The sequence below is a fragment of the Hemiscyllium ocellatum genome, chromosome 9 (genome assembly GCF_020745735.1).
Source record: "Hemiscyllium ocellatum isolate sHemOce1 chromosome 9, sHemOce1.pat.X.cur, whole genome shotgun sequence".
Classification (NCBI taxonomy): Eukaryota; Metazoa; Chordata; class Chondrichthyes; order Orectolobiformes; family Hemiscylliidae; genus Hemiscyllium; species Hemiscyllium ocellatum.
The window spans coordinates 90,146,117-90,171,270 of NC_083409.1; the positions used below are offsets into that span (position 1 = coordinate 90,146,117).

General features: G+C 42.8%; 1 protein-coding gene across 1 annotated transcript in view; it reads right to left on the minus strand.

The window, feature by feature from the left end:
- Positions 1–25,154, minus strand: part of szt2 (SZT2 subunit of KICSTOR complex) — a 246,689-nt gene that overhangs the window by 188,665 nt on the left and 32,870 nt on the right. Inside the window, exons 18-23 of the mRNA XM_060830553.1 lie at positions 24,753–24,847; positions 22,184–22,352; positions 21,306–21,420; positions 7,450–7,566; positions 6,620–6,820; positions 1,976–2,085 (exon numbers count right to left, since the gene is read on the minus strand). Of these exons, the coding sequence (XP_060686536.1) occupies positions 1,976–2,085; positions 6,620–6,820; positions 7,450–7,566; positions 21,306–21,420; positions 22,184–22,352; positions 24,753–24,847 (807 nt within the window). The remainder of the gene's footprint in view (positions 1–1,975; positions 2,086–6,619; positions 6,821–7,449; positions 7,567–21,305; positions 21,421–22,183; positions 22,353–24,752; positions 24,848–25,154) is intronic.

The window sequence follows — 25,154 nt, forward strand, 5'->3', positions numbered from 1 at the left end:
TATGCAGACTCCTCCTTCAGTGAGTTATCCAATTGCATAACACCATTCACAACTGGACTGCAGGGCTTAGATATGATCCATGGTTGGGAACTAACTTAGCTCTATCAGTTGTACCTTATGTAATTGAGTACACAAATAACTTCACTTGACTGACACCTCATCTTTGAGCGTTGCAAGATGGTGGCAGAATGAGATTCTCCAGTCAGAGCTCCTCAGCTCGCCAGTTCCTTTTGTTTTTTTTTAAAACCCCTTTGCAGCAGAATTTCTCCTCCATCCCCTAAGTTTTAACTTCTTAAAACACCCTACCAAACCTGGAGAACGGGTCATGGAACGAACAGAGACATGTCGGAGGCCAAGACCCGGAGTGGTGAGCAGAGCAGGGAACAGAGTGAGTCATGGGCGGAGCCCCGGAGCGGGTAGCACAGCGAGTCACAGACCGAGCCCTGAACGGGGAGCAGAGCGAGTCATGGGCAGAGCCCCGGAGCGGGGAGCAGAGCGAATCGCGGGCAGAGCCTCGGAGCGGGGAGCAGAAAGAGTCGCGGGCAGAGCCCCGGAGCGGGGAGCAGAGCGAGTCGCGGGCAGAGCACAGGGTTAATGCCACATTTAGCACAGGGTTAATGCCACATAACACTACTGAAGGCATCCGCAATATGAAGACAGGAATTCATCTCCATAAGATATGTGCAATGGTCACTTTTAATGAAATTGTAATGGACAGATGCATAGGCAGCAGATAGATTGGGGAGGATGAGACTATATTTTCCCTATTGTTCCCACCCAGTACACCCAGTCTATCAACCATGCCTTTTAGGACCTGACCAGCCCAGTTAGTCGTGGTACTTAATGCTGATTTTTCCCACTCTTTCCATGCCCTTGCCATCCTCAGTCTTTCCCCAAGAGGTATTCAACATGGAGAAGTACTGGTTCATCAGACCATGGGAGAGCAGTACATGGTGACAACAGACGGTTTTCTTGGTTTTCCATATTTAACCTGATGTTATGAGATTTCATTTCTCAGGCAAAGTTGCAGGACAACTCCTTCCCAACTTTATACCACTGTGCAGCCATCTCTTGTGAGTCCACACTGCTGGTAGAGTAGGACACATCTAAGGTGATGATATTTTCTGGGACGTTGTCTGTAAGTCATATTCACGGAATCATGCCTATGTCAGGCTGTTGTTTGACTAGACTGAGTGATATTCTTGCACAAGCCCCCAAATATTAGGAAGGACACCTGCGCGGGGCCAACAGGGCCGTGATTCACCATTAGTTGATGTCAGGTGGCCCTCTAATTTCAGTCCTTTTTCCCTTTTGTGCGGTCGATGCTCTCAGTCAGAGGACAGTTAAGAGGCAACCACATTACGATGGGTCTTACACAGAAGGATATTTTACATGTTACTTTACAATGTAAGGATTGCAGTTTCTTTCTCTAAAGGACATTAGTGATCAGATGGATTTTTACGACAATCATTGGACTCTTAATTCCAGAATTTTAATTCAGTCAAATTCAAATGCAATGGGTGGGATTCCAACCCAGGGCCCTAAAACATTACCTGGGTCCCTGCTTTACCAGTCCAGCAACAATACCACTAGTTCATTGTCTCCATAGTTTAATTTATTTATTGCATTGATCTATATTTTTATGACAATTGGATTTGTGAAGCAGTAACAAACTTGGGTAGGTGAGACCAACTACCTGTACATAAGCTGAAAATGTGTTGCTGGAAAAGCGCAGCAGGTTAGGCAGCATCCAAAGAGCAGGAGAATCGACGTTTCGGGCATGAGCCCTTCCTGAAGGGCTCATGCCCAAAACGTCGATTCTCCTGCTCTTTGGATGCTGCCTGACTTGCTGCGCTTTTCCAGCAACACATTTCCAGCTCTGATCTCCAGCATCTGCAGACCTCACTTTCTCCTACCTGTACATGAATTGAATTCAAATGTGTTAACAGCTCTGCAAGGCCCTAAACTCGCCTACCTGTAAGGTGCTGGTTGAACCCAGGACCTCTTTGTTGTTACTTCCAAGGTTATGCAATGACATCATGGTATCTTGTCTGTCCAACATTTTGGTCACTTTCAGTGGTTCGTCTGCAGAATAAAAATATAGCACATTAACTTCTTACTTGGGCACGATTATAAGACTTTTAGGAAAGCAATTTAATGTCACAAAAAACAGACTCACACGGACAGAAATTTACACAACTGCTTTTCGCGGATAAGGACATTAACACAGACAAGACACCTTTTCCGAAAACTAGCTTTCAGTTCAGACATACATCCTGGGCAATCCTAGATGGAGGATGGGAAGAATTTCTGGCTGGAACAAGCTGCTCATTTTTTGAGGTATTTTAGGTGTTAGAGGTGACTTCCTCAAATTACAGAAGCAGCAAATCCTGTTTTATATGCTGTTGCATTTTTTTTCCCTCCAACATTCCAAAACAAAATCAAAACAACAGCACTTTTAAAAGGGAGAAGAACAAACAAATGCAGCACATGGTCAGGCAGTGCACGAGAAAGAGAGAGACAGAGAAAGAAACGCACACTGCTAACTGACACAGCAGTGAACCTGCGCAGTTACTGCCTTTGCTGTTTGAATTCATGGATCGCTGGACATCGGAGTGCATCTAGGAAAATTAACAAACAGTGAAATTCACAACTGATCTTGGAGGAACCTGTTTGGGAGAGGTCACAGCACAGAAACAGATAAGGGAATTGTTTTAAATGTGGCCTTACAGTAAGTCTGTAGTAGTGAGCAGAGTGGGTTCTTTCTTGATTATACGTTTTATTGAAATATGTCTCATGGCTTATATTTTTAAGTTTAATCAAAAGTATTAAGTTAGCATGGAGCAGTGTTTTGTAGAGGAATCAGACAGTGCTATTTTCTGGGTCTGTAGATAGAAAGAAGCAAAAATGGCCCTTAGTAGAGTGATATGCTCTTCTGGTCAGATGTGGAAGTATAGGGAGACTTTACACGTTACAGAGAATTATATCTGCAATGAATGCTGTTGGTTGCAAATCCTATCGGATCGAATGGATCGGTTGGAGAAACAGTTAGAGGCAATGAGGAATTTACAAGAGCAAGGGGATGTGATGGATGGCAGTTATAGGAAGGGAGGAAACTTGCAGATAGAGTCACACTGATGAGTTAACTCCAGGAAAGGTAAGAGACATAGGCAGATAGTGCAGAAGTCTTCTGTGGCTATCCTCATTTCAAACAAGTATGCTGATTTGGAAAATGTGGAGGGTGATGGATTTTCAGGGGAATGTCGCACAAACAGCCAAGTTTCTGATACTGAAACTGGCTATAATACAATGAGGGGTACAAGAGATCAATTGTGCTGGGGACTCTCTAGTCCGAGGCACAGATAGATGTTTCTGTGGCCAGCAGCAAAAAATCAGAATGATGTATTACCTCTCTGGTGCCAGAATCAAGGATGTCTCAGAGAGTGTGTAGAATGTTCTCAAGGGGGAGGTCATTGTACACAATGAAACCAATGACATAGGAGGGGAAAAGGTTGAGATTCTGAAGGGAGATTACAGAGAGTTAGGCAGGAATTTAAAAAGAGACCCTCGAGAGTAGTAATATCTGGATTACTCCCGGTGCTATGAGCTAGTGAGAGCAGGAATAGGAGGATAGAGCAGAGGAATGAATGGCTGAGGAGCTGGTGTATGGGGGAAGGATTCACATTTTTGGATCATTGGAATCTCTTTTAGGGTAGAACAAGATCCGTACAAGAAGGACAGATTGCATCTGAATTGGGAGAGGACTAATGTACTGGCAGGGAGACTTGCTAGAGCTTCTTAGGAGGATTTTAACTATTAAGGTAGGGGGTGGGGTGAACGCAGAGAGATAGTGAGGAAAGCGATCACTCTGAAACTGGTACAGTTGAGAAAATAAGTGAGTCAAACAGTCAGGGCAGGCAAGGACAAAGCAGAGAACAAGGTAGGATTGATGAATTAAACTGCATTTATTTCAATGCAAGAGGCCTAATAGGGAAAGTGGAGGAACTCAGGGCATGGTTAGAAACATGGGACTGGGATATCATAGCAATTACAGAGACTTGGCTCAGGGATGGACTGGACTGGCAGCTTAATGTTCCAGGATACAAATGCTACAAGAAGGACAGAAAGGGAGGCAAGAGAGTAGGGCGAGTGGTATTTTTGATGAGGGGAAATATATCCAGGAAAGTTATTTGGGTTGAACTGAGAAATAACAAAGGGATGACCACCTTATTGGGATTGTATTATAGACCCCGTAATGGTCAGTGGGAAATTATGAAACAAATTTGTAAGGAGACCTCAGTTGTCTGTTAGAATAATAGGGTGGTTAGGGTAGGGATTTCAACTTTCCAAACATAGACTGGGACTGCCACAGCTGGAAAATAGGAAGCCTTCAGAAATGAGATAACAAGTGTCCAGAGACAGTATGTTCCTATTAGGGTGAAAGGAAAGGCTGGTAGGTGTAGGGAATGTTCGATGACTAAAGAAATTGAGATTTTGGTTAAGAAAAATAAGGAAGCATATGTCAGGTATAGATAAGATAGATTGAATGAAACCTTAGAAGAGTATAAAGGCAGTAGGAGTATACTTAAGAGGGAAATTTGGAGGGCAAAAAGGGCAAATAGAGTTAAGGAGAACCCAAAGGAATTTTACAAATACATTAAGGGGAAAAGGGCAACTAGGGAGAGAATAGGGACCCTCAAAGATCAGCAAGGTAACCTTTCTGAGGAGACACAGGAGATGGGGCAGATACTAACGAGTATTTTGCATCAGTATTTACTGTGGAAAAGGACATGGAATGCAGAGAAATAGATGGTGACATCTTGAAAAATGCCCATATTACAGAGGAGGAAGTGCGGAATGTCTTGAAACGCATAAAAGTGGATAAATCCCCGGTATCAGGTGTACCCTAGAACTCTACGGGAAGCTTGGGAAGTGATGGCTGGGTCCCTTGCTGAGATATTTGTATTATCGATAGTCATAAGCGAGGTGCCGGAAGGCTAGAGGTTGGCTAACGTGATACCATTTTAAGGTTAGTAATGACAAGCCAGAAATCTATAGACCAGTCAGCCTGACATCGGTAGTGGGCAAGTTGTTGGAGGGAATCTTGAGGGACAGGATATACATGTATTGGAAAGGCAAGGATTGATTAGGGATAGTCAACATGGCTTTGTTCGTGGGAAATAATGTCTCTCAAACTTAATTGAGGTTTTTTTGACCAAGTAACAAAGAGGACCGATGAGGGTAGACTGGTCATTGTGATCTATATCAACTTCAGTAAGGTGTTCGACAAAGTTCCCAATGGGAGGTTGTTTAGCATGGTTAGATCCCATGGTACACAGGGAGAACTAACCATTTGGATACAGAACTGGCTCAAAGGTAGAAAACAGAGGGTGAAGGTGGAGGGTTGTTTTTCAGACTGGAGGCCTGCGAGTAGTGGAGTGCGGGCTTATGCCCGAAACGTCGAATTTCCTGTTCCTTGGATGCTGCCTAACCTGCTGTGCTTTAAAGAGCAACACATTTTCAGTAGTGGAGTGCCACAAGGATTGGTGCTGGGTCCACTACTTTTCATCATTTATATAAATGATTTGGATGTGAGCATAAGAGGTATAAGTTCATAAGTCTGCAGATGACACCAAAATTGGAGGTGTAGTGGATAGCGAAGGTTACCTCAGATTACAATGGGATCTTGATCAGATGGGCCAAGTGACTGGGAAGTGGCAGAATGAAAGAGCAGGACTTACACACTTAATGGTCAGGTCCTCGGGAGTGTTGCTGAACAAAGAGACCTTGGAGTGCAGGTTCATAGCTCCTTGAAAGTAGAGTCACAGGTAGATGGGATAGTGAAGGCGGCATTTGGTATGCTTTCCTTCATTGGTCAGAGTACTGAGTACAAGAGTAGGGAGGTCATGTTGCAGTTGTACAGGACATTGGTTAGGCCACTTTTGGAATATTGCTTGTAATTCTGATCTCCTTCCTATCAGAAAAATGTTGTGAAACTTGAAAGGGTTCAGAAAAGATTTACAAAGATGTTGCCAGGTTGGAGGATTTGAGCTATAAGAACAAGTTGAATAGGGTAGGACTGTTTTCCCTGGAGCGTCGGAGGCTGAGGGGTGACCTTATAGAGGTTTATAAAATCATGAGTGGCATGGATAGTATAAATAGACAATGTCGCTTCCCTAGGATGGGGGAGTCCAGAACTAGAGGGCAAAGGTCTAGGTTGAGAGGGGAAAGATGTAAAAGAGACCCAAGGGGCAACTTTTTTACGCAGAGAGTGCTGCGTGTATGGAATGAGCTGCCAGAGGAAATGGTGGAGGCTAGTACAATTGCAACATTTAAGAAGTATCTGGATGGGTATATGAATAGGAAGGGTTTGGGGGGTTACGGGCCAGGTGCTGGCAGGTGGGACTAGATTGGGTTGGGATATCTGGTTGGCATGCGAGTTGGACCAAAGGGTCTGTTTCCGTGCTGTACAAGACGAGACTGTGTTCAACCACTCTCAGAAATGTCTTCAATCTTGACTTGTTTATAAAAATAAACTGCATGCTAAACTTGTGCTGTCCTGACTTATTAAGACAGAGACTGAGATAGACAAAACATAGCAAAATTTAGACTATTTTACCTGGAGTTTGTGGTAGCGAAAAAGGCATCGGATGACCATTCCGATCCCGTTGTACGATTTGCTGCATAAAGGTTATGTGGTCAGAGTCAGCTAATGGCAATTCCCGATCACTGAGATCCTGTTGCAAATAGCTATGGAAAAGATTTAACAGGATCTCATTGGGTAAAGAGGTAGTCTCCTTTGTACTCTCATCATTCTCTGCTGAAGGAAGGGAAACAACACAGAATAAGGTGTAAATATTAACAAAACTCCTGTCTTAAAATACTTTTTGGGAAGAAGTGGAATAATTTTTACAGCCGTATCAGATTTGGACACAGGTAGTCACATTGGTAACAAGCTCCTGTGAGGAATGCACTATCAATTGTTCAGAAAATTCAATTATTCGTTCCCATTCCATATTACCATTTTATAAACACAACCAATTTGGAAAACATACTTATTTCATCACTATTTATTCAACTGCATTTCTGCTTATAATTTAAAGAGGAGGTAACTTTTTTCAACAATATTATTCATGGACATAGAAAAGAACAAGAGATACATTGAAAGGTACTCCAATTAGAAGTCTTTCCCTATCCAATCATCACCATCCTGTTTCACACCATACGGGGAAACAAACACCCAGCTTAGTAGTTACACACTCACTCTCCTCATGAAGCAGGTCTGGTGGTTCAGAGTTCTCCTTTCTATAGCAGCAGGCAAGTGATGAATACATGTGTTATGCCAGTATTTGGGTACAATTGCACGTTATAGTGATACTGTGTGTGCGCCATCATAGCACAGACGTAGTTTTGGCTTGCGTCATTTAGGGACTGACGGCGGAATCTTACCTTTTGTGAACATGTGGAAAAACAGTTCTATTTGTTGACACTTTGATAAAAGTTTCATCAAATCGAACTGGAATGGAACAGCTCGGATAAAATCATTCTCTACTTCATAATCACCTGCTTGGAAGAGAAAAGAGCAATCAATCTAGGTGTAATGGGGAATAAAAAGAAGCAGGATACAGATAGCAAGCTGAGACTATTTGAAGAGTCCCTTTCATTTACAGTAGACAGGTTTACAATTGGGAAAGAAAAAGACAAGAAAATTAATTATGTTATGCGAACATCCTTTATCCATAAGAACCAGGAGGAGGCAACTTCAGCCTTAAAGCCTGCTCTGCCATTGATATGATCATGGCTGATCTCATCTCAGCCTCAATCCACTTTCCTGCCTACTCGCTGTAAACCTTCAACCCATCACTAATTAAAAAGCTGTCTGTCCTTGTGTTCAAGAAGGTGTTAGTGAGCTGCCTTCTAGAACCACTACAATATATTTGGTGCAGCTACACTCTCAGTACTGTTTGGGAAGGAGTCCCAGGATTTCAAAACAGCAACAAAGGTATGGTGATATGGGAACATAGAAGCAAGAGTCGTTCATTCAGCCCCTCAAATCTGTTCCAATATTCAATGAGATCATGGCTGATCTGCAGCTAACTCCATATGGGCCTCTTGCTCATATCTATTAATACCTTTGCTAAACAAAAACCTATCTATCTCAGATTTAAAACCAACACTGATCCTGCATCCACTGCCGCTTGTGAAAGAGTGTCCCAAACCCCTACCACCCTTTGTATATTTCCAAGTAAGGATGGTAAGTGGCTTGGAGGGGAACTTGAAGGTGGTAAGGTATATCTGCTGCTCTTGTTCTCGAGATAGTACTGTTCATGAGTTTGGAAGATGCTGTATAACAACTATGGGACAATTTCTGCAGTGCACCTTGTAGGTGGTACTATGCCACAGTGATGGAAGGAGTGGATTACTCTTGTTGTGGTGCCGATCAATCAAGCAGGATACATTGTCCTGGACGTTGTCAAGCTTCTTAAAACAAGGGGTCATAGTTTTCAGCTGTTTAGTGGAAAGTATAGAGGGAATATCAGAGGCAGGTTCTTTACGCAGAGAGTTGTGGGAGCATGGAATGTGTTGCCAGCAGCAGTTGTGGAAGCGAGGTCACTGGGGATATTTAAGAAACTCCTGCTGGACATGCATATGGTCACAGAAATTTGAGGGATCGTACATTAGGTTTACCTTACATGAGGATTAATGGTCGGCACAACATTGTGGGCTGAAGGGCCTGTTCTGTGCTGTACTGTTTAATGTTCTATGTTTTTGGGTACTGTTAAAACTTTCACTAATCTAGACAAGAAGCCATAAAACAAGGATACATCAACAAATTCTCAAAAATGTTGAAAAAAACATCTAAGATCTAATTTAATCTGGAGTATCAGGCAAGGCATACAGACAACTGGCCCAATCAATGGCTTTGTGGATAATGCACTGCTTTTTGCTGCACAAAGTCAGAGCTTTGACCTGGCTCAGCAGACCCCGATCAGTCCGAGATTGGGGAATTGCAGACAATGCTCCCCATCTGATTCTCCACTCACTTCAAGGAGTGAGAGAAGAAATTTATACTAGATACAGGCAGCATGAAAGAACACACAGCAAACAGTTTCAATGTTTATTCAATAATATTGCTTATTAGCTGAAATACTCAAAGAAGGGACCCAAGTTGAAAATTAGGAACATAGAAGCAAGGATGAGAGATAGGCAGTAAATTTATGGAGAAAAGGTTAAAAGGGAGATAATTGAAATTAATTTTATGAACAAAGTCCTGAATTAATCTAGACATTTTTTTCAAAAAGAAACTAGGCAGAACCTAAACAATTCAATAACATGGAAGATTATTTTCCTCCACAGATTACTGGAAATAAAAGCTAGGCTCAAACTGATGGCATCTGTCAATTGTCACAACTGCCTGCAAGAATCCTACAAAAAATATGTCTGAGCAGACTTTAATCAGATTCCAGCAATCACAGCCCTCACACAACTCTTTGAATTTTGATGTGGTCAAGAGAATCAGCACACATGGATTTGTTATGAATATTGCACAAGCATGGTGTGTAATGTTAATGTCAATGAGCTATTAGTTGAGAACTCCGGGCTAATGGTCTTGGAATATGAGTTGAAATCCTAACATGGCAGATACTGAAATGTGAATTCAATAAAAATCGGAATTAAAAGCTGGATTGTCATAAAAAGATATCTGGTTCACTAAAGTCTAAGGGAAGCAAATATGCCATTTCACCTCATCTGGCCTAAATGCGACTCCAGACACCATGCATTGCAAGTGGCTCAACTTCCTCTGAAATAGCCTAACAGACCACTCAAGTGCATCAAATGGCTGCAAAGTCCAAATAAAGCAGAGAAACCAGATGAAGTGTTTAGTCTCAACTACCAAGCTCCAGAAACAACAACAGCAAACATTGCCCTTACAACAATTTTTCTCTAAGCTGCACATCCGCTCGCAGGTCCATTCACACCGAGGACACATATGTGGACACATTGACATCCAGTTCCAGATAATGTTGCCATGCAAACATTAGAGGAAATCCATATAAAACCTGTGAAGTTTGCCTCACCCACATCTGGGGCTTATGTTAAATTGGAAGAGGTGACCCACAGATTCCTGATGAAGGGCTTATGCTCGAAACGTTGATTCTCCCACTCCTAGGATGCTGCCTGACCTGCTGTGCTTTTCCAGCACCACACTCTCGACTCTGATCTCCAGCATCTGCAGTCCTCACAATCTTCCACAAATTAGACAAGCAACAACCTGACTTTGGCATTATAACTTCCAGACAATGTGCCAGTCATCACCATCACCATTGCTGGTTACGTCCTATCTGACTCGCAGAACTCATTCACCAGAGGTGGCAACACAGTGATAAATATTCTCGGGGAGGAGTTGCCCTTAGAATCCTCAATGTGGACTCTGGACCCCTCCAAAATGCATTAACCCTTGACTTTCTCCTGAATAAAAATCTGTCTCTCTTAGACTAGAATACATTGATATAGCCCTGAATCAGCCGGAAAAAAAGCTAGTTGAAGACATTTCTAGTGTAAGGAAGACAACAGCGGTTATTTGAGGTCAATCATCTCAGCCACAGGACATTATTGAAAAATATTTCAAAGTCTTAGGTCCAACCATCTTCAACACCTTCCTCAATGACCTTCCCTTCATCATAAGGTCCAAGATGGGGATATTCGCTGATGATTGTGATGTTCAGCACCATTTGCAACTCCTCAGATACTGAAGCAATGTGTCCGTATGCAGCAAAATTTTAACTGGCTTGTGGCTAGAAATACTCAGACTGCAAAAGTAAAAGACAATGAACATCACCAACCAAACAAAAAATCAAACCATTGCCCTTTGATTGTCAATGGAAATGCCATTATTAAATCTTCTACCATCAACATCTTGAGGGTTGCCATTGAGTTGAAACTGAACTGAACCTGTTATGTAAATACTGTGGCTACAAAAACAGTGTCAGAGGTTAGGAATTCTGCAGCAAGTACTCATCTCCTGCCTCCCTGTTTTCTGCCCATGATAGAAGTACAAGTCAAGAGTGCACTGGAATATTTTCACTCGCAGCTCCAACAACAGTCAAGAAGTCTGACACCATCAAGACAAAGCAGCCCAGTTAATTGCAACCCAACATAGTTTGTGGTGATTTACGCACAATCTTTAATTCTGATTTGGAGATGCCGGGTGTTGGACTGAGGTGGACAAAGTTAAAAATCACAAAACACCAGGTTATAGTCCAACTGGTTTAATTCGAAGCACTAGCTTTCGGAGGGCTGTTCCGAAAGTGTTGTGTGATTTTTAACTTTGTACCTTTAATTCAACTACTTATTAAGAACTCACATAGACAATCAAGTACTGAAACAATGACTTAAACTTTACTGCAGGTAGCAACCAAAGTAAGAGACCCCAAATAAGCAAGTTAAGGCTCAAAACTCAACTTGGCTTTTACCCGATTAATGGTGGAATTTAGCTCAGATTCCAAACACCAGTGTCTGTCCCTGGAAATGTCCAGAGTTTGATCCCTATGCAGAGTTGTTCTTCAAAGTTCTCCTGCTATAATGTTCTATTAGATTCTTATACAATTTTCTCTCTTTCAAGTTCGTGGTGTGACATTATTGATGATCCGTTAGATTCTTTCATCCCTAACACGATTACACTTTTGGAGACCTCAAGGCTGTAGCTTGCCTTCTTATTAGATGTAGCTCCCCTGCTGCTTGTTACAATCGGTGTTAACTGTCTGTTTGAAAACACAACTTTTCTTGCAATAACTCTTTTACCTCAGGTCATTCCTTTTAAGGCAGTCTTAAATTGCCCAATTGTTGCAAGGTAGTAGGTTATCAAGCAATGTTAAGTCCTCTCTCCCAAGAAACACTCGGTCTCCCCAAGAATGGCTGAGTAGCATGTTGCTTTTAGTACTTTTAGAGCCGTTTCTCCTTGTCTCTTTCATCTTCGGAAACAATTTATTCCAGAAAGAGTTATCGCTGATTCTTTCAATCCATAAGTTTACATTGTGACACTAACTAACACATACAATTTTCATTCCCTTCAGCATCCAGACACAGTGGAAGCAGTCTGTACCTTCTACAAAATGCAATGCAGAAACTCACCAAGATTCCTTCAACTGCACCTTCCAAACCTGCAAACTCTAACATCTAATAGATGAATGTTAGTGGATACACAGGAACACATCACCACCACCAGTTTCCTTTCAAGCCACACACCATCGGACTTGGAAGTATATCACTGTTCTTTCAGGGTTGTTAGATCAAAGTCCTAAAATATTTTTCGTAATAGATATCCTTGCATCCCAGGGACTGCAGTGACTCAAGAAGGCAAATCAAGAAGAACTAGGAATCGGCAAAAATTGCCAGCCTTGCCAGCAATGCCTACATGATAAAATGAACTCTGGTTTCAATCCCCACCACCGCAGTAGCTGATTGAATTTAAACTCAAACTATAAATCTAGAACATAAAACTAGCCCCAGTGATGGTGACCATGAAACTATTATCGATTGTCTTAAAAAATACATCTGATTCACCTAACATTCTTTAGGGAAGGAAATGTGCCATTGTTACCACATCTGGCCGACATTCATCTCCGGACCAGCAGCAATGAAATCAACTGATCTCTGAAATAACCTTGCAAGTCACTTAGCCCGAGACCTGTAAGGGATAGGCATCAACAGCTGGCCTTGTCATTGATACCCACGCCCCATGAAAGTGCAAAATAAAAACGAGCAACAGTATTCAAATATAAAACTATCGCATAATACTGACAACTAGACTTAATGATGGTTGCGTGGGAATTCCTATGCACTAAAATTCTAAATTTTTAGTTCAATCCTTTGTGGATTATTTTCAGAATATAACTGCTAGTTCCCATACATTTTTCTTATTTCTACTATATGACAATCTATAATACTGTTCTAAATAATTACATAAACATTAAAATATAACACGATTGAAAGAAAACTTAACTGACTTAGCTCTCACGAATAACTGCAATTTTCCATAATTAACACTTTTCCCCCATAAAACTGCCTTACTTGGTTATATACTTGAATTTTCAGAAGGTTTGATAATTACCACATATTGGGTTATTTAATAAGAAACCCTGGTGTTGGAAGTAATACATTAACATGGATAGAGGATCGGCTAACTAACAGAAGACAGACAGTTGGGATAAGGGGGGGGCATTTTCAGAATGGCAACTGGAGTACCACCATTGGGAGCAGTACTGGGGCTATAATTATTTACAATATTAATGACTTAAACAGAAAAGTGAGTAGACTGCAGTCAAGTCTGTGGATATCACAAACATAGGCGGGATTACCAAGTGGTGAAGATGACACAAAGAAACTGCAGAGGGATACAGACAGATTAATTTAGCTGGCAAAAACTTGGCAGATGGAGTATGATATTATGCAATTTGGCAGGAAGAATAAAAAAGCTGACTTTTTTTAAAAATTGAGAAAAAAATGCAGAAAGCTACACAACAGAGATTTGGAATTCCTCATCCATGAATCACAAAAACAATTAACATCCAAGTTCAGCAGATAATAAGGAAAGTAAATAGAATATCAGCCTTTATTTCAAAAGGAAGAGAATATAAAAATAGGGATATTTTGCTAAAATTTTACGAGACATTATTCAGATCACAGCTGGAATACTGTGAACAGTATTTTACAAAAGATATACTTACATTGGAAGCAGTCCAGAGAAGGTTCATGAGGTTGATATCAGAAATGGATGGTTGAGTAGTTTGGGCCTGTCCTCATTGAGATTGAGAAGAATGAAAAGCAACCCATTTTAAAAGATACAAGATCCTTTAGGAACTTGACAGGGTAGATGCGGAAAGGTTAATTCTCTTTGTGGGAGAGTCCAGGACCACAGTACATAATGTCAAAACAAGATGGTGTACATTTAAGAGAGAAATGAGGATGAATAACTTCTCTCTAGAGGATGGTGAATCTGTGAAATTATTTTTATCGCAGTAGGTTATTGAGGTTGGGTTGCTGTGTATATTCTAGGCTAAGTTAGACAGATTTTTAATAGTAAGGTAATCAAGGGTTATGGGGAAAAGGTAGGAAAATGGAGTTGAGAATTATCAGTTGAGCCATGATCTCATTAAAGGGTGAAGTAGACACAATGGACTGAATGGTCTACTGTTGCTACTATGTCTATGGTCTTACCTTCTCCAGTTCCATTCCTGTTCCATAAAATTGCTACTCTGCAATGGGTAGATTAGATTAGATTAGATTCCCTACAGTTTGGATACAGGCCATTTGGCCCAACAAGTCCACACTAACTCTTAGAAGAGTAACCTACCAGTCCCATTTCTCTGACTAATGCACCAAACAATTTAGGATGGCCGATCCACCTAACCTGAGTATCTTTGGATTGTGGGAGGAAACCGAACACCCAGAGGAAACCTACACACTCAGTCACCCAAGGCTGGAATCGAACCCAGGTCTGTGGCGCTGAGAGGCTGCTGTGCTAACCACTAAGCCATCATGCTACCCGTAATTATATATTTGTATTTAAATTAGGTGGCATTCCATAACAGCAAATGACCAGCTAGCTGAAACACAATCAAAAAGGAAGATGTATACTCAGTCATCTTCCTCTGTTGCTTTTCATACTCATCACTGGAATCTGTACTAAAGTCTCTATTTAACTATCGCCCAAAAATAACCACTACGACAACTTAGTAAGTCAGAGATATTTTAAAATCAACATAAATATCTTTACTAAAAAAAGTAAAGGCTACTGTTCAAAACTACAATCAGATGAGTCACATCAATAATAGTATATCATTAACAGACATCAGCACAGTATCATTAACCCTTTTCTCACGATAGGCTACACTCTTTCCAGTTCATTGTTGGCCAGAGATTTTGAAAGTACAGCTGACCCTTGGCAGCTGATAACAACTACTGGGAGAATACTTTGTTCACCAACAACACTCATTTACAGTTACAAAAGAAACTAAAAATACAATGCTACCTGTGTTGGAGGAAAATATTTTATTGACTACTAATTCAGAAACAAAGCAAATGTTCAAATTCCACCAAAGTACATGTGAGAATTTGAATTCATTTCTAAAGATCTGGAATTAAGAGAATACTGATGACCATGAAACAATCGCTGATGGTTGGAAAAACCCACCTGACTCACTAATGTCCTTCAGGGAAGGAAATCTGCCATCCTCACCTGGTCTGGCTAATATATGATTCCAGACCCACAGCCCTTTGAAATGGCCTCACAAGTTCCCAGTTCTAAGATGCAGAGCACCAGGACTGCATGCAGGCTCATTCCCGGGGTTCATGAGCTTCCAAGTGTTTTCTTTCATTTTTACTTATTACGTCTGCTCTTTTTCTTTTGTTTGTGTTTTCTTTAGCGAGTTAGTCAGTTGTATCGGCGTGGGTCATGTACAGAGTGGCAGCAGCCACCCGACGGTCGGAGACGGTGCATATGGCACATCTGTGCAATTGGAGATTGTGGTAACGGTTGCAAGGATGTCTTTGTCCGGGGCCGGCAGTAACAGCAGCAAAACTCCTCCAGTGATCAGAGGGGGTGCAGCCTGGCAGCGGAGCCATGGACTCCTGGTTGCAGGAGGCCCACAGTAGGGACCCTTGGCATTGGCAAGGCGGTGGCTGCACCGGCATAGCATGGCCTGGAGCAGGGATCCCTGGCATCCTCGAGGTAGCAGCGGAGCTAGAGACTCCTGGTGACAGAGCAAGTATGGACTCAGCCTGGGACTTGACGTCAGAGAAGTAGACACCGCAGCAAAGAGATGGAGCCTAAAGAGTAGTGACTCCTACATTGGTGGGTAAAGCACAGGCAGCAACAAGCTTGAGGAGAAGGGATGGTTGCTCAGGTGTCAGGCAGGAGCTCAGGACTCAGGCAACAGAAGGAAGTTAGATGGTGAGGGAACCAACAACAACAATACTTGACCTCATGCCGACCAATCTGCTGGTTGCAGATGCATCTGTCCATGACAATATCGGTAAGAGTGACCACCACAAAGTCCTTGAGGAGACAAAGTCCCATCTTCACATTGAAAATACCCTCCATAGTGTTGTGTGGCACTATCATTGTGCTACATGGGACAGACTTTGAACAGATCTAGCAATTCTAAACAGGGCATCCATGAGGAATTATGAGCCACCAACAGCAGCAGAATTGTACTCCAGTATAATATAGCCTGGAATATCCTCCTCTCAACCATTATCATCAAGCTGGGGATCTACATTGGGTTCAGTGGAGAGGGTAGTTCAGCCTGCCACCTAAAAATGAGGTGAAGTTGCCAAACAGGACTGCATACATGCTATATTGCACAAGCTGCAAGAAATAGACTGAGCTTAGCGAAATCATCACCATTGGATCAGATCGAAGTTCTGCAGTCCTATCATACCCAGTTGTGAATGTTGGTGGATAATGAAACAACTCACTGGAGGTAGAGGCTCCACAAATATCTCCATCCTCAATGAAGGAATAACTCACCACATCAGTGCAAAAGAAAAGGATGAATCATTCACAGTAATCTTCAGACAGACGTACTGAGTGGATGATCCACCTCATCCTCCTCCAGCAGTCCCCAACGTTACAGATAGGAGACTTCAGCCAATTCAATTCCCTCCACATGATATCAAAAAATGGTTGGAGGTACGGGATATTACAAAGGCTATGGGCCTTGACAACATTCCAGCAATAGTTCCAAAGATTAGTGCGCTAGAACATGCCCCTCCCCTAGCCAAGCGCCTCTATTATAGTTACAACACTGGCTTCTATCCAACAACGTGGTCATTTGCCCAGCTATGTTCTACTGGGCGCACCAATCTTTACACCACTGAAGCTAGACGCCAACTCACGGACACCTCCTCCTACTGCCCCCTTGACCATGACCCCACCTCCCACTACCAAACCATCATCTCCCAGACCACCCATAACCTCATCACCTCAGGGGTTCTCCCATCCACTGCCTCCAACCTCATAGTCCCACAACCCCGCACCGCCCGTTTCTACCTCCTGCCCAAAATCCACAAACCTGACGGCCCGGCCGACCCATTGTCTCAGACTGCTCCTGCCCCAGCGAACTAATCTCTGCATTCCTTGACACTGTCCTGTCCCCTTTAGTCCAAGAACTCTCCACCTACGTTCGGGGCACCACCCATGCCCTCCACCTCCTCCATGATTTTCACTTCCCCAGCCCCCAACGCCTTATCTTCACGATGGACATCCAATCCCTGTACACTTCCATCCCCCATCACGAAGGTCTCCAAGTCCTCCACTTCTTCCTCTCCCGCAGACTCAACCAGTACCCTTCCACTGACATCCTCCTTCGACTGACTGAACTGGTCCTCACTCTTAAAAATTTCTCCTTCCAATCCTCCCACTTCCTCGAAAGGAGTAGCCATGGGCACCTGCATGGGCCCAGCTATGCCTGCCTCTTCGTCGGATATGTGGAATAGTCCATCTTCCGCAGCTACACTGGCAACCCCCCCCCCACCTTTTCCTCTGCTACATCAATGATTGTATTGGGACTACCTCATGCTCCCACAAGGAGGGTGAACAGTTCATCCACTTTACTAACACCTTCCACCCCGACCTCACATTTACCTGGACCGTCTCAGACTCCTCCCTCCCCTTCCTAGACCTCTCCATTTCTATCTTGGGCTACCGAGTCAACACAGACATTCATTACAGACCGACCGACTCCCACAGCTACCTAGATTACACCTCCTCCCACCCTGGCCCCTGTGAAAACGCCATCCCGTATTCCCAATTCCTTCACCTCCACCGCATCTGCTCCCAGGAGGACCACTTCCACTACCGAACAATCCAAATGGCCGTCTTCTTCAAAGACCGCAATTTCCCCTCCAACGTGGTCGACGATGCTCTCCACCGCATCTCTTCCACTTCCCGCACCTCCGCCCTTGAACCCCACCCCTCCAATCTCCACCAGGACAGAACCCCACTGGTCCGCACCTTCCACCCCACCAACCTCCAGATACATCGTATCATCCGTCGTCATTTCCACCACCTCCAAACAGACCCCACCACCAAGGATATATTTCCCTCCCCACCCCTATCAGCGTTCCGGAGAGACCACTCACTGCGCGACTCCCTCGTCAGGTCCACATTCCCGGCACCTTCCCCTGCAACTGCAAGAAGTGCAAAACTTGCGCCCACACCTCCCCCCTCACCTCCCTCCAAGGCCCCAATGGATCCTTCCATATCCGTCGCCAATTCGTCTGCACTTCCACACACATCATTTACTGTATCTGTTGCACCTGATGTGGTCTCCTCTACAGGCCGCCTACTTGCGGAATGATTCAGGGAACACCTCTGGGACACCCGCACCCACCAACCCAACCGCCCCGTGGCTGAACACATTTACTCCCCCTCCCACTCCGCCAAGGACATGCAGGTCCTTGGCCTCCTCCATCGCCAGACCCTGACCACACAACGCCTCGAGGAAGAGCGCCTCATCTTCCGCCTAGGAACCCTCCAACCACACTGGATGAATATAGATTTCTCCAGCTTCCTCATTTCCCCTCCCCCCACCTTATCTCAGTCCCAACCCCCGGATTCGGCACCACCCTCTTGATCTGCAATCTTCTTCCCGACCTCTCCTCCCGCACTCCCTCTCCGGCCTATCACCCTCACCTCCTTCCACCTATCGTATGCCCAGCGCCCCTCCCCCAAATTCCTTCCCCCCTATCCTTTATCTCAGCCCGCTTGGCACACCAGCCTCATTCCTGAAGAAGGGCTTATGCCCGAAATGTCGATTCCACTGCTCCTCGGATGCTGCCTGGCCTGCTGTGTTTTTCCAGCACCACATTTTTCAACTCTGGTCTCCAGCATCTGCAGTCCTCACTTTCTCCCAGCTATGTTCTGTACACACAAAGCAAGACAAATCCAACCCAGCCAATTACAGCTCCAATCATCAGAAAAGAGAGAGAAGGTGTTATCAACAGTGCTATCAAGCTGCATCTACTCAGTAATCACTTGCTCAGTCACACCCAGTTTGCATTCTGCCAGGGCCACAAAGCTCCTGACCTCATTGCAACCTTGGTTCAAACATGAACAAAAGAATTCCAGAGGTGAGGTGACAGTGACAGCCCAAGACATCAAGGCTACACTCGAGAGCAACAAGAAGCCCTAGCAAAACTGGAATCAATGAGTATCCCCAAGGTACAAACGCTCCAAGGGCTAGAGTCATACCTAACCCAAATGAAGATGGTTGTCACCTGACCTCCAGGACATCTCCGCAGGAGTTTGTCAGGTTAAGTGTTCTCAGCCCAACTATCTTCAGCAGCTTCATCAATAACCTCCCCTCCATCATAAGATCAGAAGTGGGGATAGATGCTGATGAATGCACAATGTTCATCATTGTTTGCAATTCCTCAGATACTGAAACAGTCCATGCTCAAATGTTATAATGTCGCAAGTAACAAGCCTTAGAATTAGAGGGGGTCAATTCAGAACAGAAATGCCGAGACATTTCTTCAGCCAGAGGGTGGTGGGCCTGTGGAATTCATTGCCATGGAGTGCAGTGGAGGCCGGGACGCTAAATGTCTTCAAGGCAGAAATTGATAGATTCTTGTTGTCTCGAGGAATTAAGGGCTACGGGGAGAACGCTGGTAAGTGGAGTTGAAATGCCCATCAGCCATGACTGAATGGCGGAGTGGACTCGATGGGCCGAATGGCCTTCCTTCCACTCTTATGTCTTATGGTCTTAAGTGCCACACAAATGCCAGGCAATGACCATCTCCAATTTAACCACTATCCGTTGACTTTTAATAGTGTTACTATCACTGAATCCCTCACAATTGACATCCTTGGAGTTACTATTAACCAAAAACTCAACTGGATTCGCCACATAAATACAGTAGCTACAAGGGTAGGTTAGAGGCTTTGAATACAGTAAGTAACTCATTCCTGAGCCCCAAAGCCTGTCCACTATCTATAAAGGCACAAGTCAGGAGATGATGCAATACTACCCATTTGCCTGGATTCGTGCAATACTCAAGAAGCTAGACAGCATCCAGGATAAAACACCCCATTCAATTGGTACACATCCAAAGACATCAATTCCCTCCACTGATGCTCAGTAGAAGCAGCGTGTACAATCTTCAAGATGCACTGCAGAAATTCACCAAAGATCCTTAGAAGTATCTACCAAACGCACGACAATTTCCATCTGGATGGACAAGAAAAGCAGATACATGGGAACACTACCACCTGCGAATTCACCTCGAAGACATTCATCATCCTGACTCAGTGTTAACATTTCTTCACTGCCTGAGTGTGAATGGAACAAAAATATCAAACAATAACACCATCACCTGCAAGTTCCCTTTGAAGCCACTCGCCATCCTGATTTGGAAATGCATCGGTTCCTTCACTGTCACTGGGCCAAAATCCTGGAATTCTCTCTCTAATGGCATTGTGGGTCAACCCAGAGCACCTGGGCTGCAGTGTTTCAAAAATGCAGCTCATCATCATCTTCTCAAGGGAAACAAAGGATCGGTGATAAATGCTTTCCAGCTAGTGCTGCACACATCCCAGATGTGTAGATAAATTAAAAAATTTGAAAGGTATTCTCTCAGTCTTGAGTCAATATGGTCAATTAGTCATAACACTGATGCCATAGAGTAATAACAAATTGCACTTATAATGCGCCCTTAAAATATAAAACATTGTCAGATGCAATAAAAGATAAGAGAGGTAGAGCTGTTTCTAGATGGAATTTAAGTTTGAGCCAAAGCAGTTGAAGCCACAGCCGCCATTAATAGGTTAATTAAAATCAAGTGAACGTATGAAGACTGATTGTCAGAAAGACAAATATCTCAGATTTGAAAGGTTTAGAGGAGATTGTAGATGTAGAGAATGGTAAGGCTATGGAGGAATTTGATCACAAAGATATGAACTTTTAAATTGAGCTCTACAATACTATAAATAGTCAACTACAGTTCTAACTTTATAACTCTAGATTTTCTAGCAGTCATCTTTTGTAACATTTTAAACTTGCACAGGATATAAGGAACAACATGTACCAACAAAACATCAGTACGGAATAATATCAATCAAATTAGTAAGTATTAAGGTAGCTGGATGGTACATGTTTTTTTTTGTTGTGGGTGGTCGAGTATTTATAGAGAGCAATTGTTAGTCATTACTTGATAAATACACGTCAACACCGTACAAACTTTAATCCACCTCTTAAGCTCTAAACTTCTAGTCCTAGCTTCTATATCTTTTAATTCCCTACCTTCTGTGTTCCTTGACCCCCAAAGTGGCAAGATGTAGTCTTTATTCTGACAGAGCTGACTTAGATGTTCAAAGGTCAACATGGAAGATACACATGCATAGTCTTGTGGAAAAATCTAGGAAGAAAAGAAGTTTTATTTATGAAAATACTTCACATCATCATCCCTTGCAGAACATAATCAAGATGGAAAAATCTCTTCAAAAAGAAACTGATGGATTCAATTTGCAGAAGATTTAGGGCTCAATGTTAAAGTGTAATTTTACAGGCTTTAAAATCCTGGTAGTCTTGAGAAAGGTTTGTTCGGCTATTCCAAAGGACGATATGACTGTGCAAAAAGTGGATGCAGCTTAAAAAAAAACAAAATTAAAACTTCAATTTTAAAAAGTCAAATTTTTCCAAAACGTCATTAAGAGGAGGACTATGCACATCAAACTTCAAAACAAAGTCTTTTTCGTTCTGCATTTAGATTCAATCTGTAGACAACAGACAATACACACAGCATTCCAAGGTCCATCTGACTTGTGGGTGCATGTGCCATTCATTGCTGTGCATGATAACAGTAAACACTACTCACAAGATAGCATCCACTGCATTGGGGGAATGAACCCTGGACACAGTAGAATCAGTATGTTGCAATTTACAAACTGACACCAAACAGCAGAATAATCCAATCTGCTGACTGAGGAGTTACATTTCATTTGGCCAGCATCACAGATGAACCAAATCAATGTGCATCACGAGTTTCTGTATCCCACACAAGTAACGGGTTTTACCTAGTGCATACTGATTGTCGAGACATTCTTTGTTTTGTAATCATCAAATTCTATGAGTGCAGAAAGCCTTTTAATGGTGTTGAAATAACTTCCCATCTGACTTACTGCTTTTGGGATGTCTAAATAGGACAATCCATTCAAGTACTTTCGGCTGTCAGCAGAGGTAACCACATGACCGCTCTGAGGCTCCACCCAACATTCAGTCACTAAATTTAATTCTGTGTCAAGTTCAATTGCCTCAACTTCAGTGTCATTATCGTCATCTGTGGAGAAGCTAAGAGAAAATTACACGCAGATCAATAGTTGTCTCTACATTACAAGTACTGAACAGATCAAGCTTGGAAAATATGTAAAAAAACCATATTCAATAGCTGAAAAAATCCAAAAAGCAATTAAAAAGTGCATCCATTGTAAAAACAACATGATGGTAAAGTGATATCACACCTACATGCTCCACATGGAGTTCAGATTCACCAGGATGGAGTGTTTTACTATGAAGAGAGGCTGGATAGGCTTGGTTTTTTTTTCTTTAGAATGGAGGCGGCTGAGAGGGAACATGATTAAAGGGTATAGTTTTGATTTGATTGATTTATTTATTGCCACATGTACTTTGTCACAAGATATAGAGAGAAATCTTGTATAGTGTCACCACTCTCTGGAAACACCTTAAAACACAGAAAAATAAACCAAAGCATAGAATATAAAGACAGAAAAATGAAAAAAAAATAAAGAAAAGGTGTTCAACTTCACAGTCCTTATGTTAAGTGCTCCACCATGGGCCTGGTGGTCGATCACAAGCACCCTTCGCTGACCTTTGCCACTGGAACAAAAATCACCGTTTTTCAGCACCATCTCGTCTCCAGAAATGCCCTTGCCACTCTCAGTCCTCACTGGACATTGTCAATGCAGGCGTGACCAATGCCACCAGTATTCCACCGGCCCAAACTCGGGTCCACTGCTGCCATGAGTCTGCTTTGGGTCCACCTCACCAATACAGCCAGTGCTGATGCTGCCAGGTCTTATGAGAATTATATGGGGCACTGACTGGTTGGAAAGGAAAGTAGCTTTTCCCATTAGTTGAATGGTCAATAACAAGGAGGCATAACTTTAAGGTGAAAGGGAGGAGGTTTAGAGGCAATTTGAGGACTTTTTTTTGTCATCTAGAGGATGAAGAAAATCTTGAATACACTGCCTGGGAGAGTAGTAGAGGTGGGAAACCTCATAACATTTAAAAAGTATACAGATAAACACTTGAAGCATTCAAAGCTGTGGGCCAAGTGTTGGAAAGTGGATTAGCATAGATAGGTAAGCACAGACAAGATGGGGCAAAGGCCTCTTTCTGTTCTGTATGACTCTATGTTGTCAATACCCTTTCCAATTTTCAGAAGAAAAAACTGTTACTGTACTCCAGTTCTAGAGGTACCAGATCTAATATGTCTGCTCCAAGTGGTCAGTCTTCACGTGAGCCCAAACCTGAAGTACTGGAGTCATCACAACTCAGCCTAATCCACTGCTCACCTGGATATCAGGCATGCCTCTGAGAAGAGTTTATCAATGATAATGATTTTCTACCTTCCGAGCCAAAAGTTTTGGGAATAATTGCAGTAACTCAATTATTGTAACAGCAGAAACAGCTAACGCAGCAAAGACCGCAAATCAAACTGTGACCTTCAGATCTATATGGCTTGATGCTACACTGGACAATCTCTTGAGCTGTTCAGTCAGGAGAACAGCTACCTGCCAAGACTATTGAGCAGCACAGCATACTTAATGAAGTTGCAAAATAACTGGCTTGACAACAACAAGTTATATTTTCCAATTAAGATTAGATTAGATTACTTACAGTGTGGAAACAGGCCCTTCGGCCCAACAAGTCCACACCGACCCACCAAAGCGCAACCCACCCAGACCCATTCCCCTAAATTTATCCCTGCCCCTAACACTACGGTCAATTTAGCATGGCCAATTCACCTAACCTGCACATTTTTGGACTGTGGGAGGAAACCGGAGCACCCAGAGGAAACCCACACAGACAGGTGGAGAATGTGCAAACTCCACACAGTCAGTCGCCTGAGGCAGGAATTGAACCTGGGTCTCTGGCACGTTGAGGCAGCAGTGCTAACCACTGTGCCACCGTGCTACCCACAGTCAGTTAGATAGCAGCTGGCCAAGGGAACCATTAAAGTTGTGGTTCTGCTCGCCGAGCTGGAAGTTTTTGCTGCAAACGTTTCGTTCCCTGGCTAGGGAACATCATCAGTACTGTTGGAGCCTCGTGTGAAGCTCCAACAGCACTGATGATGTTCCCTAGCCAGGGAACGAAACGTTTGCAGCAAAAACTTCCAGCTCGGCGAGCAGAACCACAACAACGGATATCCGAGCTACAAATCTTCAATCAGATTTTGAACCATTAAAGATCTATAAAGATCACACATTCATAATAAAATTCATTCCAGTATCCTTCTGTTTATCTCATGTAACTAACCCCATCTTAAGAGATCTAGAATTAACAACTATATAAAGCAAGCTATTTTTAGACTAAAAAAAGTCTAATTACTCAATGATTATTTAATGCCACCATTTTGCAATCTCCTTAGTTCACACCATAAAAGGAATAATCCATACACATAATAATATCAGATAACTTCTGAACAGCAGTTTCATATCTCATGTTTACCTGTCTTTGGTAGATGTAGTATGAGGTGGAAAGATGATGTACTGTACTAGGCACGTATGGAGGACATCATTATCAGCATCACATCTTGAACTGTCCTGCATCCAAACAATTGCATTAATAAACAACTCCAATAAATTCAACTGGATTAACAGTTTCAATATACAATGCTTATAATGTAAATGATTAATGTGGAAAACAATTTCCTTCTCTGGCATTGGGGTCTTAAATGTTTACAGGTTTATCTGATAGGCTCTATTTAGTTGGTTTAGCTGAGGAAGAAGAGATGGAAGTGACCACAGATTCAGAGTCTAATAGGAAATTTGATTTCCTTAACAGTCATTTGCAATCAGAATGTTTTGATATCCAGAACATGAACTTTCATAAAGTATACTCTCAGCAACC